A 20,748-nucleotide genomic window follows, 5' to 3' on the forward strand; every position below is an offset into this window, starting at 1 on the left:
TACATTATTATTATCATATTATTATCATATTATTATTATTATATTATATTATTATTATTAAATTATATTATTATTATATTATTATTATATTATTATTATATTATTATAATAATATTATTATCATATTATTATTATTATATTATTATATTTTTATTATTATATTATATTATTATTATTATATTATTATTATTATTATTAAATTATTATTATTATTATTATATTATTATTATTATTATTATTATTATTATATTATATTATATTATATTATATTATATATTATTATTATTATTATTATTATTATATTATATTATATTATATTATATTATTATTATTATATTATTATTATTATTATTAAATTATTATTATTATTATTATTATATTATTATTATTATTATTATTATTATTATTATATTATATTATATTATATTATATTATATATTATTATCATTATTATATTATTATTATTATTATTATTATTATTATTATATTATATTATATTATATTATTATTATATTATGTTGTGTTTTTAGAGCCCTATCAGCTGTACAATAAACGATCTTTGTCCGAAAGGGAAAGGAAACGGCGACTTATCCCCCCCCTCCCCTCCCTCCCCCCCCCTCCCTCCTCCCCCCCTCCTCCCCTCCTCCCCTCCCTCCCCCCTCCCTCCCTCCCCCTCCCTCCTCCCCCCCCCTCCTCCCCCCTCCTCTCTCTCATCTTTAGCTGTAACGAGTGTTTGATCGATCGGAAGCTTTGAGACGATCCACGCGCCGCTCCTCTGTTTCCCAGGCTGTCTTCGGTTCCCGCGGTTCCCGTTCCCGCCTCGCGGACAGACAGCCGTTGGCCGCCCTCTCTCACGCGAGCGACATTTGGTGATAAATCCCCTCGCGCCAGATCCACCGAAGCCACAAAGTTGATAGCTAGCCTAGCCACCTAGCTAACTCCCTAGCTAACTAGCTTGCAGTGCTGGTTCAGAGAGAGAGAGAGGGGGGGGGGGAGCCCGTATTTACACAGGTTTCCTGTTTGTGTTGTTCTGGGGAGGGGGGGGGTCGTTATATCCCGTCACTTCGCCCGTTCAGACGGTATTTAACGGGACATTTTGGAGCCGTACGCCGGTTGTTTTCCCGCTAGCGGTCTCGAGTTAGCCTGCCAGCTAACACCCTGCGTATTTATCCGAGTGAAGGCCTCGGTCCTCCGCCAGCTGCTGCCGCTGCCACCGGGGGGAGGGGGTTGCACCGCCGCGCAGTCACAGGTGAGTCCGCTCCTAACATGTTTAATTACATTTATTACATTTATTGTGTGTTAAAGTGGAGCTAACGCAGCGCAGTGTGGAGGTAGCTCGGCGGCTAACTGGATGTTAGCTCGGTTTAAAAGCGAGCTTTGGTTGGAGGAGGAGGGGGGGGGGGGTCGCCATCTTTCATTGGAGGCTGCTAACGGCTGCTACTTTCTAACCCCGGACTCAACTTTTAATTACAATTATAAAACAATCTGTGTTCACATATCAGCTGTAATCCAGCCCTGTGCTTCCTCCTCCTCCTCCTCCTCTTCCTCCTCCTCCTCCTCTTCCTCCTCCTCCTCCTCCTGTGTGTTTCCCGGTGATGGAGGAGTGTCGCCGGGCACTGGCCCCCTCTGGTGTGTGTGTGTGTGTGTCTGCATTGCGTCTCTGGTGGAAGTGGGTTGTTAAAGTTGATCCAGACTCACGTTCATGTGATGTGTGTGTGTGTTGTGTGTGTGTGTGTGTGTGTGTGTGTGTGTGTGTGTGTTGTGTGTGTGTGTGTGTTGTGTGTGTGTGTGTGTGTTGTGTGTGTGTGTGTGTGTGTGTGTGTGTGTGTGTGTTGTGTGTGTCTCCTCCGGTGGGGTTTGAACCTGAATCACCTCTTGTGATCATGTAGAGGAACTTCTGTTTTGTATGATTGTGATTTAATTTCTGCCTCACTCGTTTAACTCTTACACTGTGAATAACATCATGGTGCTTGTGGGGTTTGGTATTTAAAGAGGAGGAAGAGGAGGAGGAAGAGGAGCAGCTTGTGTTTTGGTTCAGGCCTCGTCTAGACGTTGTGATTGACTCACTGCATCAGGAGAGGAAATGACATGTACTGTGACCGGGGTCAGGTCTTTTTATGGGATGATATCGGGTCAAACTGCGTCGCCAACGTCTGTCAGGAGTCTCGTGATCCCCCCCCCCTCGGCCCCTCGGCCCCCCATATATAAAGATACCAAGTTGTATTGTTCTGGAGAGGTAGATTGTGAAGAAGTGTTGACTCAAAGGGTTTTAAATTACAACGTGGTAGGCGTGTAATATATTGTTGCGTTCCCGGTTAAAGTCACAGATCTCTTAATTGTTGGTGTGTCGGGATCAAAAGAAAGAAAGAGTCTTGTTTTTAAGACGAGCAGTGTATGAAACTGTTGACTTGTAGCAGAAATGACGCAAAAACCACATTTACATTTATTTAGTGTGTCCCTTCAGCTTGGTATACATTTTTAATTTTTTTTAAAATTTGTTTTAAAACAACAACAAATGAAGTTAAATGTATATCTCAGTTGTCAAACAGGTTTTAAAATCCTACCGTTTTCAGAAGAAGACTTTATCACACAACAGCTGTTTTGATAGCTGGCTATAATTGATGAAGAGTTGTGTTTAGCCCCATTCATCCTAGGGCAACACACACACACACACACACACACACACACACACACACACACACACACAGCGGGTATGGGAATCAGTATGTGGATCAAAGGTCAACCAGCTTTACAGCCGGGCCATTCTTTTTCTGCTTTGTATGCAAACACAGCGAGGGCCCGTGTCAGAGACAGGCACCCAATTGTTGGGGCGGATTATCACTGCTTTACAAATGGCTCCAGTGAGGGGGGTGGGGGGTGGGGGGGGCAGAAAAAGGAGGTGTTTCCAGTGATGTTTGGACTCTGTGGGGTCCTCCTCCTCCTCCTCCTCCCTTTTCTTCCTCTCTGTGAATGTGTAACGTCGAGGTTGAGACGCAGTGGAAAGTGATTAACCGAGACTGAAACTCTGAAATAACGACGCTGAAAACTTCATCCGGAGCTGCAACGCTCGTTCGAAAAATAGGAGAATACAGAAATAAAAAACGCCACTGACGTCAGCGTGTCGGTCGATGGTCGGTTGCTGCCGAAGCAATTAACTGACTGACTGACAGAAAGTTAATGAAATTCAGTCAATGTGATTTCCAATTAAACCCGTTTTTCTTGCATCTGCACAGCCAACTTGTTGCCGGCTCCTCGCTACGGCTACAACTACATATTATGTTCTTGATTAATCGATCAGATACGAGCATCTGGTCCGATACTGCGCTCAGTTACTCGTAACTGTAATCAGAAAACTACTCCGATACCTCCCCTCAGCTAACCTCTCGTTAGTTGAGGCGGAAGAGGAGCGATGTCAGCAGTTTGGAGATATTTTAAGCAACTTTTACAACATTTTATAGTTTATAAGTAAAAACATGTTTTATTTTCATTAGATGTTCCTGTTACAAATTAAATGTTGTTGTAAAAGTTCATTAAAATATCTCCAAACTGCTGACGTCACTTCTCCTTAATACTACCTGCTCAGTTGTTAAAACTGTAATAATATTATTAATGACTTATAATAAGTATAAATGTACAATTATTCCCATTGCAAGCTTCCTGCCTCCAGTTGACATATTTAGATTCCTTGTTTTGTCTAACCAGCAATTCAAAAAGCTAAAAGTTACTCAAAATATTAGGAACAGTAATTATTCAAACTCTTTAAGCTGCAACCAGATCGTTTTTTTTGGCCTTTTTGCTTTAAAAAACCGACATAAATGATTAATTGATCATTAAAACTGGTGATGATTTTGTAAATCCCCCAAACAGTTGACTAATTGTTTCAACTCAACGTTTTACATCAATGTGATATCAAAGAGTAAATGATTAATTAATTGATTGAACAGAAAGTAAGCCATTATTTTCTTGCTTAATTGTTATTTTTGAATTTTACAACAAGATTTAACAAATCCTGGAGTTTGTTTTCTTGAATAATAACATGTGTAAATAGTCTCTTGGCTTTAAGAGAAGCTCCTTTACTGTAAACCAGTAAACAGTATCCTCAGGCGACAGGCAACGCAACATATTTGTGACGCATGGCGACACGAAGTCCAACTGAAAACGAGAGTTTAAACATATAAAAACGCGTTTGCCTTTTGAAGGAAAAATCAGTTAAAAGAAAAACTGTGTGACCTGAAGACTTTAGTTTCATTGAATACTTAAAGCAGAGTAAGTAGTTGAGGCTGTTTGTTCGGTGGTTCCCGTTTTATAGGTTTTATAATCTGTTAAACCTGTCTAACCAAATTTACAAGTTGGCCTTCAGCAGACGTCAAACTATTGATTCATTAAATGTATTTCCCTCCTCTCTCAGTCGAACGCATACCTACACATCTGTCTCTGGATAAGCCTGCCTCTTTCTCTTAATTCCTGTATCCCACAGGGACTGTATCTGTCCGCTGTATTGACTCAGAAATCTGATTTATAAAGTCATAACCTGCATTTTGAGCAGATATTGACCACTAGTTAATCGATCGTGTTGGTCTCAGATGGATTTTTTTCTAAAAATCATTTAAAAAAATCAGTATACTGGTCGCCTTATTGGAAATCTGTGAATTTTGTGAGTTTTCTAAATGAACAAATATTCTGGAAATAATCTATGTTATCTTGGAAAAAGATAAAATAGAGACGCTGACCACCGACCTGTAATGAACCTGTAAACTAGGCCTGTAAATGCTGTTTTTAAGCAATTACTGTCCTGTATTGTCAAGAAAAATTCCTGGAAAATGATTTCTTAACGAGAGTGGGAACCCTGTCTAGTATTGTTTGTTTATGTTTGTTTTCTCAGTTGTAACCTTTCTAACAATGGACATAAGAGTTTAGTTTTAATCCTCAACAATTGTAATTTTATGTCACAACAGGGTCCAGATCTTTTGTATTCAAACTGGGATTGAAAACAACTCACATAATTATTTATCTTTTATAAAAGGTAACTATCGGACACTGCACCCCCGGCCTTTTCCTCATCTCACACGTGTAACAAGCTGATATTGTGCCACAGCCATGTGATTAAAACATCCGTTCTTGAATCGAACTTGTTTGTCCCCTCTGCCCCCCTGTAGCTTAACTTGGTGACACAGAGACTTCTCCCTGAGGAGCCAAGAAGCAGACGGCTCATGACTTCTGACCAGGACACGAAAGTTGTAGCTGAACCACAGGTGCAGCAAGTACAAGAGGCAAAAGAAAACTCTCATTTGGTGAGTTTTTACATCCGCAGACACTAAAAATATCTTGTTTTTGTTGTTTTGAGTCCCCGAAAGGTTGTAAAGTTTGTTTTTTTTAGTTGTAGAAATGCATCTTTTTTTTTTTTTTTTTCTGAAAGAGACAAATGAAGTTGTCACACATAAGAATATTTATTATTATTATTATTATTATAGTGAATTATCTTCATGGAAATTGTACAAACTTTATTTTCAAATCACAAATAAATTAGATTATTAAATAATTGCCAAACAGTTACTATAATATTGGTGAATTAATATGGATATATCCTTTTTATCATGCTATATGTAATTGTGTGTATATATATATATATTATATATTATATTTTATATTTACTATATATTGTGATACATATTTTATATTTTCGGGAAAATGAATCAACCAACTCTTTATGGATAAACTAACCAGACAGGAATGTCGTCCTTTGGCAAATTACATTTAATTAAACTTTGATTAATTTTCTCTGTTAATTGTAATTTTAAAAATGACTTATTATTAAGCAACTATCAAATTAGTTGCTAATTGTCTGTAAATTAAATAATTGCTCCAAAATTAAATACCTTAAAAAAAAAATCAAGATTAGTTCACAAATTGTCCAAATATCCAATATAATCATAAAACTGCTCAGAGATTCCCCACAATAGTCTTATTCATCCAGAGTTTAAAGTGTGTGTATATATATTATGTTAAATAATGATCGCCCACCTCCGTACGCTGTCATGCAGCAGCAGTACGGTTAATTTTGGTTTAAAGACGAGTCGGCGGAGGCTTTTTTTCCCAGGTATTTCTGTGGTTACGTTGACGTCATTGATGCAGACTGAAACGTGAGATATTACCCACTGTTGTTTCTTGAACTCGAGTCATTGTGTGTTTTTTATTGCAGCTGTTTGCAGGATGGATGAGCGTCGCTGCATCAGAAGTTTAATGGGTTTTATGTGTCGTTGCATTGAGGTCGTAGGCGGGCAGTTGACGCTCTTTATCAAGACTACATTAAAGTAGTTGAGCAATGTTTGTCTGTGTGGCTTCAGATGTTTAGTGATGGATGTTTTACATGCAAATGTAAGCAAACTTTGCTTTAACTTATTACCTTTTTCCTATCTAACCAGGACCACAGTGGAAACAAGAATTTAACTTTTATTGTGTCTTAACCCATGATCATTTTAGTGTTTGCAGTGTCTGAATTTCACATTTTCAAATCTATCTATTCAAACCTGCTACCAATAACGCATCCATTTTGTTTATATTTTGCATGTTAGCAGGCGAACCTTCGTGAAATGGTTCAGTTTCAGTTCCCACAGCATACCAGGCATCAAATAGTGAAGTGTGCCCTTGGACGGTAGACGTAGCAGATATTAAGAAAGAGATTGTGCCAATCACTTTGCAGACTGGCTGATTTTTGTAGGGAGCATCATACACAGCCACTGCCTGCTTTTGACTGCCCTTGATTTCACACACTGATTATGTACAATGGAGAACGTCTCTGTGAAAGAAACACGAGGCAGAAAAAAAGAAGCAACTCTTGTAACTAAATAACCGTGACCTGTTTCTATTTCTCTCTTTTCATAAAGTCCGTCATAGTGGCACTATTGATCATTGGCGTGACATTTTGTTCCTTGTTGGAGCGTGAAGGGGCCGGGGCTGAAAATTGAGCGGTGCATCTTCGGTGCAGAGATTTGATCCTGATGGTTTCGTGGGTGGATGTGACGTCACTGACGATAGCGGTCGAACCGAGGCCTCGTCAGGACGAAGAATAACATTTAGTTACTATCGTCACACTGAGTTAGCCTGGGTGTGGATGTTGTTGGTCTTTCGTCGTGGTTTGTTTGTCCTGGAGTTGACTAGAGTTACATTATTTGTCAACTATTTTGATAATTAGTCGATCATTTTGTGTCCAAAGTTCTCAGATGTGAGTATTTCTTCAATGACGGTAAACGGAATATCTTTTGGTTTGTGGATAAAACAAGACATTGGACTTTGGGAAACAAATATTTTCTTCAAGCAGACATTAAACAGCTGTTGCTGTCTGCCTGAATCCATGTGAACGCAGCATAATCGTGTTTTATGCTCCTGTCCTCCTTTTTTAACTGAATCTGTATTGTGTGTGTTTGTTTTAGTCCTCTGATGTCCCTCATACTGAATTGTGGCCATTTTGTCACTCCTTTAAAGTAGTTTATGTTGAACCTGCAACTGATGATTATAATGTATATATTTTTTCTTAATAAATTGTTTAATTTATAGAGGTTTTTTTTACCTGTTACGAAGTTGATTTCTTCAAATTCAAGTCCAAATCACCCAGAATATTAAATTTACAATCATACAAAACAGAAAAAAGCAGCATTAATTGTCATTTTTGCTTAAAAACACAACTATTAATAACTTATTAAACTGTTGTCTACTAATTTTCTGTAAATAAACTCTGAATAGAAATGTGAAATAATCCTGTAGTATTAACAACAGTGTAAACTAATGAAAACAGCAGCCGGTAAAGTTGGTTGAAGTCAGCTGCCACTTTAAGAAAAGTTCTCACACACATCACACACACACACACACACACACACACACACACACACACACACACAAACACACTACTGTTCGTCGAGACGTAGAATTACCTCCAAACAGAGCAGAGCCCGAACACAACACTTTGCCTGCACCTTTTTATTAGTGTTTCCCTCTTAATACGAGGGACAGCTGCCGAAGTTAATCACAGGTTGTCTATTGAGGTAGATGCTGAAAGATTTAAAAATGAACCGATTGGAGATCTTTACATCGGCTATCAGACACTTGAGCAAGTAACAAAATATCTAATCTAATTTCTGGTCGTCTTGCTGGCTTGTCTTCTTGTACTGTCTTGTACCTCTGTGTCACCTACATTTAGTAAAGCAGTAGCCGATCACTGACTTGTTTTTAAAATGGTTAAACATCTTCATACCTCTGTGATTGCTTATCTGAGTGTTTAATTTATTCAGCTTCTGTTTTACACTTTTTTTTTTAATATCTTAAGTTTGTGAAGTCTCCTCTCAGTCTTCATATCGTATCTGCCAGATAAGCCGCAGTGAAAATAGCTTTCAGTTTCATTCTCCAACCTCAAGTCTCGAGTGAGAATTAATGATCAGCGTCTTTTAATCCGTCTCCTCCAGTTTTGATGGGTGTGTCTCGATTGTAAAAAGGTCACCGTGAGATATTCGGCGTTACTTAAACCCGATAGTTTTAAATCGTAGTAACAGAGGAAGAAAGAAAACATCCAGAGTTATCATAACTTTTATTTTGGGGGACTATTTTTAGAAAGGTTGCATCAGACCTGTTGTTCCCTCTGGGCTAATAGTTTAGTGCTCAGCCTGTCACCATCCATCAGACAGACCAAGCAATATCTTGTTGCAGTCATCAGTCATTGCTGCACTTTGTCCTCAGAGGTTTGAGGTGGTAGAAATGGGTCAGCGTCGGCTTTATTGGAAGATTTTTACGAGGTGCAGTGCATCGTTTTCTTTGATTTGATTACCCCATGTTCAGAGACAGTTTAGAAAATGCTTAATTTTAACAGTTAACGGTTGACTTTCAACATAATCTGGTGTTTCATCTGCACGATTTACTCACATTTTAATAATATTTGAAATAAAAAGAGGGTTGTTTTCTGTTTTTGGTACCTTGGAAATGCTTGAATTTTACTCTTCTACGAACCCTGTCAATGTTATTAATAGTGAGTGACAACTTTAATTAATTATCCCCCCAAAAGTGAATGTAAATTAACATATTAACGATCTATCCGTGGCTGCTTACCTCTGGGAATTAAAACAGTACAACGAGAATGTGAAGGACTGTGGATTTCCATAAGCTGTTTAAACTTCAGCAGCCAAACTGTTGCATTTTACATGAAAGACTGCGATTCCTTTAATGTACATCCAGGACAAACATTCATAAATGTGCCTTGAAACCATATAAAAAATATTATAATTATAGCTTAAGAGCCTCTAACTATCTCTGGTAAAATTAGACTGTTTTTGAAAGGTAACCCTGGCAGTTGTTGTCTGTACCTCCATGGTTAAAACACCTTTTTACACCTCACAGCTCACGTCTTCATGACGACATTATGCTTCCTTTGCATCACCCAAAGCATGCTGGGAACTTCACTGCCAAAAACTGAGAACATATTAATGAGAAAAACAGCATTTATTCTTTGTATTATAGCCTAACAGTACATTTATTGATCCAGCATCAACACTGACAGATATTTTCTGTTTATTTAAAAAAAACAGCAACAGTAGAACAAAGTTTCAAATGAACAACACTATAAAGAGTCCTATAACCTCTATAGTAACACTGACATACCGAATAATGTCATTTTTTTTTGACTACCCAAACTTATCCTGGGAAGAAAAGCTATGAAATGTGTGCCAAAAGTCTCAAATTCAGAGTAAAAATGCAGTAAAAACACCCTAGGGTTCGAAGCGCTAAGGTGATTATTATGCCTGCGTTGACCTCCCTGCGTAGGTAATCCGGCGTGCTATCCCCACAGACTCCTCAGTTCACTTTTTTTTTTTTTTTTTTTACAGCCTGTACGGCTCATGATTCTGCCGGGGTGCTACACAACCCCGCAGGTTTGATTGATGGTAGCACATGTGACACTTCTGCAACGACTGTCAGGGCTAAATGCGGTCACCGTGGTGGGATGTTGCACCAGCCCTCAAGCCAAATACTGGTAAATTCTGGTTGTGACGGGTAAACCTGCCCCCCCCCCCTCTCCCATTCCTCCCACCAGCCACTTAACCAACTGTCGTTTTTAAGATTTCTGGTTCTTTTCCAGGAAAAAGACACGGCTGGTTAGACTGAAGGTGGGTGGTGAGTTGTAGTAGCTGTTCAAGCTAGATTAAAAACATAAGTTTTCTTCTTCGTCGCCCCAGCGGTGTCATGCTGTCTCCCTGAACAGTGTTTGTGCCACTGCTCTGGCGCGAGTGTCTGGGTGGCTGGTTTTCCGTGGCTGGTGGCGTCACAAGGCTCCTCGGTTTGGATTGAAAATCTGTTTTAGTTTTGCAGTATTTGGCACCGGCACTATGGCTTGAGGAGAAAGTGTTCACGTTCTAGATCACTCCCTGTTTCGGTTGCATTTATTATTCTAGTGCAGCGCTCCAGTACCTTAAATCATTCCTGCTTTTGATCAGAGATCAGTTGTGTGAAGGAAAATCTTTAGTGGTCATAGTTAATTTTAACACTCTTTCTAGCAGTGATGGGAACGTACTCGGTGTTGATGAAGCACGGCTGCTGCTCCGGTGCAGAGGAAATAGCAGGGACTTGAATTGAGAGTGTCACAAAGCAAGCTCTGGGATGTGTCTTCATGTTTCCCTGATGGGTTTCAATCAACCTCCTCAAATAGGAAAGAATGTGGAACTAAAGGAAACGGGTACGAAGTAAGCGGATGGCCTTCGGGCGAAGAAAAAGTTATTTTTCCTGAGAGCTCCAAAATTAGGAAATGGAAAGAGCCTGCTGTCTTTTTTTCCACTGTCATTTACACACGCTTAAGATTGGAAAGAAGATTGGCAGTGAAAAGCAAGGGGCAACCCCCCCACCACCACCACCACCACCGGCTGAGTCCAGTGGGCTAATTCCTTAAGGCTGTAGGTCTCATTACAAGCCGGGATTAGTGGTGGGAAAAGCGGTCAGAGAACCAAAATACTGCTTCCAGGGTTGAATACACACAGTTTAGGATGTCATGGTTCCTGAGAAATTAAAGACTTTTTTTCCCCCATTACGCTATGTCAGTTTTTAAAGTCTTAAACTGCACAAAAAGTCTGCACAGAAGTTGTAGTTCAGTGCAGGTTATCTCTGTAAATGCACATTTTATTTGCTTAAACGTTTGTTACTTTGCATATTGAACACAGGACGAAATGATGAAGAAATAACGTTCAAAATTTGCAGTTTATGGAAACACGTAAAACGAGAAGTGTTGGGACAACAGACAGTAAAACTGAAACTTCAACCCACATAAAAATTGCCTCTGATTTCCTCAGAATTTAGATGAAAGAGTCTGATGCACAACTACTTCTGCATGACTGCAGATCAGGATTAAAATGGCACAAGTATTCATTATGGAGTAATTACATTGGCGATGATAAAACAATTTAACTAAGAGCATATAATAGATCTTAAAATATAAATAGTAAAATAAAAAAAAACACTCACACTTTCTAGGAAAACAATACAATAAATTTAAGACCCAGTTGTATAGAAATCTACTTCTTTTATCGAAGTAATCAAAATGTAGTTTAACCCCGAATCAAACTGGCGCCGTAGTAACGCGTATTGTGCTACTGAACCCTTATGTTTTCCACCTCATTCGTTATTCACACACACGCACACACACAGAGAGAGAAACACCATATGCTTTGCACATATGTGTTAGAAACCAGACCAGAAATTGAACATGACCCATTTATAGGCCCTGCGTGTAAAATCAAATCTGTTATGGACGAGAGGAAAGGAGGATCAGATCCTCGTCTCATTGGGGAAATGTTACCGTTACACAGGAAAACTGCAATTTATTCAAAAGAGCATTTGCAGGTATAACAATGTTTGTGTATGAATGCAGAAGTAATGAGTTTTGTTCTTGGTCAGTAGTCGAGCTCTGAAGAACCAGAGGGAACGTAAATGCACAAAAGATGTTTGTCATTCAGTTAAAGAACAGCTTGGTGTCTCCGTCTAACGCTAGGTCAGATTGATATTTACCAACTGTACATGGCTTATTATTGCACAGTACTAGCATCTGTAACTTCACACATTTTAGTTTAACCATTTGCTGCACAGATGGTGTGAAAGATTTGCAGTGCTGGAAGTCAAACGTGGTGCCTTGGGCTCGTTTTTTATTGTTGTTGTTGATGAAAAATGTGAAGCAGTTGGGAGTTTATGCTGAGAATTCAAAGCCCAAATAATCTGCATCTCAGCAATCTTGAAGTATGGGAAATAGTTAGTTTGAATTTCTAACTTAGCCAGTATGTGGTCAAAATGTTGATGCAGAGGATGTTTGTTTCAACTGTTATTTATTATATCTGACAAAACAGGGTTCAGTTTACCTGGAAACATACATTTGGACAGCAGTTTTTAAAGTCGATGTGCAATAAATTATTACTCGGCCTTATTTGCAGTAGCCTGATAATCATGTTTTTATTTCATTCACTCAGCCTGACATTGTGGTCATGTCAGCTGATTTCTGTTTGGCAAAAGGGGGTCACAGACGAATCTGTCCTGCTGACGTCGACATGAAAGTGTGGTAGCTGTTGCTAGGAGAACTTACTAGCAATAAGTCTATATAGATGTTCTTAATGCCTGACACTGGGTCAGATACACTACCGCTGTTGTCCACAGGGGCCGCCAGATTCAAACACAAATAAAATGTTCCTTGTAGCTGCTTTAACCTTTTGACAGCGATTGAAGAAATATGAGAGGTGTAATTTCTGTAAGTCGACGTTCAACAACCTGTACAGCCGCATCCATCTCACACACACACACACACACACACACACACACACACACACACACACACACACACACACACACACACACACCCGGTCGCTTTGTTCATAGATGCATTCAGGTAGCCTGCTAGCTTTGTTTTAATCCTGCCTGCAGAGCTCTGATTGGTTGTCAGTGAGCTCACCAGACCTGTTTTGAATTCATGAATAAATCGATCTGGAACAAGCTCTTGTTTTACTTTTGTTTTTTATCTACATGAGATGTAGGTTGTTGTTAATTTAATCTCCCAGGTTTGTGTTGAGTCTGAAAGCTACAACCACTACTGGAGACACGAGGGTTCAAAGCTATGTTACATTCAGAGATACTGAGTTGGTTGGCATTGTTACGGTATTTGTGATGCATTTGACTCCTGAGTGTTTGGCACTCATCTGGCCCGCTGTCCCTCATCAGCTCTGTATCTGTCAGAGAGGGAAGATGAGCCTCAGGTCTGCAGACAGACCGATAAGTCCAAATTCAGCTGTTTTTTGTTTAGTTTTGTTTTCACCCCTGAAGGACTCTTGCCTGGCTGCTGTCTCTGTCTTTCTGTCTGCCGCTGCGAGCTCGCCTCCATCAGAGAGGCAGAGCAATAAAACCCCAGCGCTACGCCGGCTGCCCTCCGATGACACTGACAATAACTCGTCTCTGTCCTTCGGTTCATGATGAATCACATCCTCTCGTCTCCTCCCGAAATACATCCTCGATCAGGGAAGCACGGCTAACCTTTTCCCTCCTCTCTGAAGGAAGGGAACATTTAAAAATCTTGAAAGGTCAAGCGGTGCCCAGAAACGTACACATCCGGTGATGTCAGCAACAGTTTCTATGGCAGCCAGTCCAGCACGGACAGGAGTGGGAGTTTTTTTTTTTTTTTTTTTTTTACATTAGTGCAGGGCTGGATTATTAGCTGTGGTGGGTGAGGATGGAGGGGAGCGGGGGGGGTTATGTGTCTGTCTGGCCAGCAGACACATCCCGAATGATCTCGTAGTGCAGCATTTGTGAAATACGACCCAGGAACAGCTCACCTTGGATCAAGTCAGGCTTATCTCTCTTTCCCCTCACTACTCAACCCCTCTTTCCTTTTTCAGTCTATCTTCCTTTTTGTTTCTGATTCTATATTTAACTCAACTTGAATAAGAAGCAGGTTTCCCGGCCTTTCTTTTTTGCCTCAGCAACTCAGCTCGTTAGGAGAATAATCTATTAAAACCGAGGCTCAAGAGGACTGATTTAATTTGAGCGACGCCTCAGGGTTGATTATTATTTTTTTTTTTTAGCACGTGGATCACTGGAGCAGGCTTTCGTTTGAGCTCAGGTGCGCGACGACTCCACACTCCCTCTACAGCTCACACAGTATTTTTTGCCGGAGAATGACTCAGTGCAACAGCCACAAAACAAAAGCAGAGAGACGCCTGCCTAACAGGAGCGAGACAGCCAGTCAGCTTCTGCAACGTCAGCCGAGCCCACCGGGGCAGAGGAGCCTCAGTGCTGTCATCAGATTTGTTGAATCAACCCAGCAGCTCGAATCGGAGAGGGCCAGACAGAGCGTGGCAGTGATTTTGACGGGGACGACTTTAGAGAGGTGTGGTGGCGGCGGCGGCTTCACTTGAAGGAGCCCTGGTTGTGGCTTAAGACATACAATGTTGGTTGTGAGTCTTCCCCTGCCTCTCTGTGGAGATACTTAGACTGTGTTTATGTGCGTTAAATCATGGATTGGATGCAGTGGAGCCTTATACCACCACCGCCAGGAAGCGCCTGGCCCGCTATGCCTCAGGACTTCAATGAAACGCTGGCTCTGACCACGGCTCTGGGTTACAGTCTGTTAGCATGTGAGACGTGCATGCTGAACTGCTGCTTTGATCCTGTGAGTATGTCCGGCAGTGCAGTCGGGGCTTTAATTGGCCTGGTCGCTTTCAGCTTGTAGCAGCGTCTCTGCTGGTTGGAAACGGTTCCTGTCTGATGTTGTTTGGTCTGAGGAAGGCTTGTCGGCAGATGATGTGATCAATGAGTGACTGTTGAAGGATTTCTGTTTGCTCAAGTTAGAAAATACACGAGAATTGTGGACACTTATTGATTAGGGTAAATAACTTGCTTGGTTACCAATTTCTGCTCCTCAAATCTCTCGCAGTGCTCCGGTTTGTTCAGTAACAAACATTAGAGTGATTATAACTCTGAGTGATAAACAGAACCTTCTTTTAATTGTGCAGAGATTCAAAAAGTCACTTGGGTGTTATTTCTTCACTTTATTTAACGGTAATCTGAGCAGAGGGGAAACAATGGGTGTTTGTTATAATGTGCAATAATGTGTTTCCTGATGTCCCCAAACAATGTAGTTCTCAAGAGCTGTACGAGTGTTGCTAAACTATACAATCCTTTGGCCTAAAATAATAACGTCACTTCAGTGTCTGGTTTCCTGGCTCATCTGCAAACACTTAACGTCACTAACAGGCTCTATTGTGACTTTTAAGCACTTCTAAGTGTCCTCCATGGACATAATATGTGTGAAGCAACATACTTCAGCCTGAATGGTACAATGAGTGAAAATGTCGTCAATTTAAAAAATGGTTTAAAAAACCAAAATATTGGAAAGAAAAATCTAAATAACTTGCAAAAAGAAAAACAGACTATAGTTTAACTATAACGGTTACATATCTGTCTGTGGCCCTGGATCATATCAAACTTAAAATACCTGATTACATCTTGTTTTTATACAGAAGCGGTTGTGTTTGTGCTCGTTGTCTTGTTGCTTGAATTTAGTTTCGCTCTTGTTTTCCTTGTTCAATGTTTTACACCACTCAAGGGTTAAAATGTAGGCTACAGGATGTGAGTTTGTCTATATATTTTACAGTTAACAGATTAATGATTTACAACATTTTTTCATTTTCATGACTCAGAATTAAATTAAGCACAATGAGTGCAAATATTTGTCTTCCTATTTCACTATAAGTCACTTTAATCATGCAGATATGTTTCAGCTAACATCTCTGACCAATCTGTGTGTTCTGTTCACAGGAATCCGCCAAGGTTTCAGACCTCAACCCCAATGCGAAAGCATGGGCCAACCACATGTTTAGCCTGGACCCCAGCGGGAGTGCTGACACCACAACTGCTGCCCTGCAGCCATGGAAGGAAGGCTGCGATAGTTCGGCCGACCCCGGCCCAGAAGGTCAGCCAACGATTTTGGGACACAAAATATGATGACTTCTGTACTTAGTGTCCGTTATTATAGCAAATTAATCAACATGTAAATGCTCTGCGTCTGCAATATGAATATTTACAGGAGAGTAGTAAGTCAACAAAGTAATCTGAAACTTAGAAATGTGAACAGAAGTCACGTGGTAATTAAAGACGCAGCAGATATGTTGGACCATAGACGTTTATACATAGACTCTGCATTGGCGGCCCGATTGTACATTGTACATGTAACACCGGCCTGTAAACAAATACAAGTAAACTGGAGAGCTGTGGAGCTTTTTCTGGATAAAAAGCACTTTAACTTTTGTATTTTCTAATTTAATTCAACTTCCTGTATATCATAAACCTTTAAATATAAACATGACTCAATAAAATCGGTAATCCAACAATAACGTTAAGTAGAGCGGGCTGAAGTGGTCAACGTGGCGTTGTGTGTTATATGTCTGTGGGTTGGACAGCAGGTGCTCATCAAAAAGGCAATATAAAGAGATTACATGCATTAGAGATAAAATAATATAAAATTAAAGCTTCCCCTGGCTGTGTAAACCCCTTAAAAACCTTGATTCCTTGTATTTGGTGGAGAGTTGGTTGGACTTGAACACTGCGAATGGTCAGTTTGTTAACTTTTTAAACACTAAACAGAATAACAAGTGAGGCATTAAAAGGAGCTGAAGTGTCAGAATACAAACAGTATAACTCTTAATAACTCAATAGAAGGAGAAGTAAAGTGAGATATCAGTCGATCTCTGCTCTCAAACCCTTTTTACTTTACTCCGTCTGTCCGTTCTTGTCACTTTCTCTCGTAATGCCGAGACGCCTCTTAAATCATTCATACTCAATTTAGTCTGAGCTATGAATATTCCAACCACAGTCACCGTTCCCTCCGCACAAATGACCGTAATCACTCACTTTAATGTGCCCTGGCCGAGTTTAGCCGACGCGGAGGCAACAAGGATGTGGTGGCGAAACAGAAATTATTGATTAGTCCGCGTTTGACTCTGATTGACGTCCCGGGCTTATTTCATCTCCGACGTCTTCGAGGACATTTATGGAAAATTCATCGCTGGAGACTGGAGACTTAATATAGTCCGGACATTCATGTCGTAGACTTTTATTTTATCCACCACTACAGATTTATAATGAACTCAACATCAGGGAAGGATGCTTCTTTAGCTGGTTCCTCCTGTCACTATATTTACTCTATATTTACTGTATCTCTAGTGGCTGTGTGTTGTTATTCCTCTGCCTCCTTCGGTGATAATGGTACGTGGTAAATGTAGTTTATTTTGCTGTAGTTATCCAACCCACAGCAGCAGCCGATGATAGCTAGCTAGTTATGATAATATCTAGATTGTTCAGAGTGCAAATCACTCGCTCTCTGGCAGAATTACTCTACTTGTTTCAGCCTGAAATACATTTTTAATCAATGAAAGTGACGCTGTGTGAGTCCTGTCTGTCAAGCAGAAGCCCATGTGAGATTTATTTATATCTTAACATGACTGCTCGACTTCACCATTATTTTATGTTACAAAGAACAATGTTTAGGGATCTTGCCCCTAATTCCCAGCACTGTCAGTACACATCCTCTTAAAATCTTTAAAGATGCATTCCTTAAATTAAATATTTTTAAGTCTTACATGTATTAAATTCAGGTGCACGTTCTAATTTCTCCTTTTTTAATGCCTCCCTCCCTAAGGATTAGTCTTAATCTGCATCTGGTAAACAAGCTTTATAAGTATAGGCTCAGTTAAATTTGAGCACTTTGGGTATTAACTTTGTAGTCAGCGTTGCTCTTTGGAAAGTGATTCTCTGTTGCGGACATTTTAAATCACTTACTCTAGAATATATGAGGAGTTTTATGTAGTTTTTAAGATTAAATGAATGAATTTGGTAAAGGATGACCGGAGGTTACAGAGCAGGTTATTGCAGGTCCGCTACCTTCGAAAAACCAGTTTTAATGTTGTAAATCCTGCTGCACTTTCCGGAGATTACCTGCCAATCAAACTGTGGGAGCGGCATTGTGACGTCAGGGTTTATTTTGTCTCGGTGCATTTTCTGTCTTCCCCCCATGGCGACTGTTGCAGCTACTGAAGACTTCTTATTTATTTAACACCAATCTAAAAAGATCAAATTAAAGGCTTTCCTGCATGTCCGAGGAAAAGAGACACCAAACTTTAAGTAGGAAATACAAAACCTTCAATAAATGTGTTAAATAATACAAAATAATTTATTTGACATTGTCACAAGTTACTGGAACTATAGTTGCACCATTTGGCTCATAAAAATGTGCTATAAAACACTTTATTTGGATGGAAAACCTACAGATAGTTTGTAACATTTCAACAGTTTTATCTGCAGATCATCTATCGACAGCGTCCAGAATTTTTTAAACTGAGGAAATTTACCAACCAAACATATTTTTTACCAGCCAGAAAACTGCATCGTGTATTATTTGACAAAAAATAACTCCTTACATCTCTAATAACATGTTACGCAGATGTTTCCCGGAGCAAAAGCAGACAGACGGTGTGTAAAAGAAGCACCAAATAGTAGTAAACTGCTTTAAATTTGAAAGGTATGGTGGACAGTGAGGGTCATATTAATTTCAGCTGCTACAGATAAAGAAAAACATACAAACCCAAAATGTACCCACATTTAGTAGATGTTATTTTGGACCCTGTTTATAGAGAATATGTGATAATTCATGAACATACCCGGCATCTGTTTGTGTCTTTTGATATGTATAATATGTAAGGATGAAACTCAACTCACAATTTAAGTACAACTCATGGATTTTCTCAGATTGAAGACAAATTAAGACTGAAAAAGATTCTTTTATTAGTTAGTTTCTTTATCAAACTATAGAAACCTTATTTATTTGTGAGGTGGAACATAAACTGTGAATATTTCCTTTTGTCTTACAAGCACTCTTCTACATACTGTAGTCAGGCTCTCCAAATAAAGTGTTGAATTGTGTTAATATTGACGATGCCTTAGCAACACTGGTGTGATTGGCTACCTCACCTGGTCCCTGTTTGTTTGCCTCAGTTGTAGAAGCAACGAGGCTTTAATTTGAAACCGCCTCATATCAGAGTCAGGTCCTTTTTTTATTTCTAATTTCCTCTGTTTCATTAGTATATTTTATCACGTTTCTTTGTCTCCGTTTTCCGATGTGTTCCTGTGTTTAATTAGCAGTTGCTTCCTCTATGTCTACCTGATGTCTTGATTTAATTCAATAAAAATCTTTATTCCTCAGCACTAATTCAGTTCAACAACCTGCTCAGAGTTTCTCCTCGCTAACAGAGTCACTTCCACTTTAATAGTTTTTTTTTAATATGTGTGTGTGTGTGTGTGTGTGTGTGTGTGTGTGTGTGTGTGTATATATATATATCAGTATTACTGTTAAGCTACTGTCAGTGAAACAACTTCCTTCTCAGATGTTTCACATTTAAACTCGAGTCTTGACTTTCTTTGACAGTAGCCTAACAGCGAAACAGCAGAGTAAAAGTGAAAAAATACGAGTTAATATGAAACATATTTCTGTTTTTTATTAGCTCAGAGCAGCAGATTACCACATTACTGACTGACTTATTATTGTTTCAATTGATAATTTGAGCTATTATAGCACAACTGATTGATCCTTACATCTTTTAGGGCATTTCCTAAAGCAGAAAAAGGGACAAACATAAACTTTATCCTTTTTTAAAAATGTACTTGAACTTTTAATGGCGTCTTAAATTCCCTAACACCTTTTTTATTTTTACTAATTATTAAACCTCTGCTTGTTGATTGTCGCAGGCTATGAAGCCAGTGAGGACAAGGCTTACAAGGAGCCCCTACTAACCGACCCAGATGAGCCTCCACCGGTGCCAGTGATGCTGGCCGAGCCGGCCCCCGTGGCCTCCGTCACCCTGGAGTGCTCCGAGCCAGCCTACACAGAGTTCCCCGAGCCCGGGCAACCAGGGCGCACAGGTGGGCTGGTTAGTGATTGGTTGTTTGTCGGAGCAGGCAGCAGTTGTTCTACGACGGCTCGGAGACTTGGTACAGTTAGTTCTGTGGTACCTTCAAACCCAGTCGGGGTGACACCTGATGATGTTGTGCTTTTGTTTTAATCAATATCTGGATTCTCTTGGGACCTGATGACGCATTAAAACCAGTTGCAGAGGTTTTCAGTACAACAAACACAGTATTTTTGTTATTATACATTTTAAAAATTGTGTGTTTACTGCTGGGAGACACTGAAAATAACCAATGTGACCAAATACAGCTGAATTAAGCAGTTGAGGGATTTCTAGCTGTCAAAGTGGTCTCAGCTCGAGGAAGATTGTATCTTCTTGTTGTCGTTGGCAGCTTTAAGTGAGTAATTGCAGTTAAACTGACTGTGTGATGCTAGCAGTGTTGTCTTTTTTTATTTTTAAGGTCTTGAAATAGCTGAGCTCAAACTGAAGTAGCAGGATTTATTATCCGGAGGGAAGCGGTGCTCGCTTAAGAGCTGTTTGTTGTTTTATGTTTTATTTATCGCAGCATTGTAGTTTCACTGGCCAGTCCCAGACGCTAACTGGGACAATACATTCATCTCTTAATACCCTCTACTTGAAAGGAATGTCAACAACAACAACAACAATAGGGCAGCTGAAGGGAGGGTTAAACTCTGTGTCTCAGGTTCGGTCTCTGAGTTTCCACCCCACTTAAATGATCAACTCCAGGGGGGCACTTTTCTGCAGATTAACCAGAGCTCTGATGGCA

General features: G+C 39.7%; 2 protein-coding genes across 13 annotated transcripts in view; both read left to right on the forward strand.

Moving 5' to 3' along the window:
• Window positions 1–20,748, forward strand: part of LOC127354955 (E3 ubiquitin/ISG15 ligase TRIM25-like) — a 207,835-nt gene that overhangs the window by 100,637 nt on the left and 86,450 nt on the right. The gene's annotated exons all lie outside the window — the stretch shown is intronic.
• The window catches only part of larp4b (La ribonucleoprotein 4B), a 41,384-nt gene continuing 21,338 nt past the window's right edge, over window positions 703–20,748 (forward strand). For 2 of the 3 annotated variants that reach the window (XM_051382806.1, XM_051382966.1), the window contains exons 1-4: window positions 703–1,249; window positions 5,157–5,291; window positions 15,820–15,973; window positions 19,801–19,974. In XM_051382806.1, coding sequence (XP_051238766.1) covers window positions 5,211–5,291; window positions 15,820–15,973; window positions 19,801–19,974 — 409 coding nt within the window. In that variant the 5' untranslated portion in view covers window positions 703–1,249; window positions 5,157–5,210. Of the gene's footprint in view, window positions 1,250–3,504; window positions 5,024–5,156; window positions 5,292–15,819; window positions 15,974–19,800; window positions 19,975–20,748 lie in introns of those variants that run through there. The other variant, XM_051382894.1, reaches the window with a different exon arrangement.

This window comes from Dicentrarchus labrax, unplaced genomic scaffold (genome assembly GCF_905237075.1).
Source record: "Dicentrarchus labrax unplaced genomic scaffold, dlabrax2021, whole genome shotgun sequence".
In the NCBI taxonomy this organism is placed as follows: Eukaryota; Metazoa; Chordata; class Actinopteri; family Moronidae; genus Dicentrarchus; species Dicentrarchus labrax.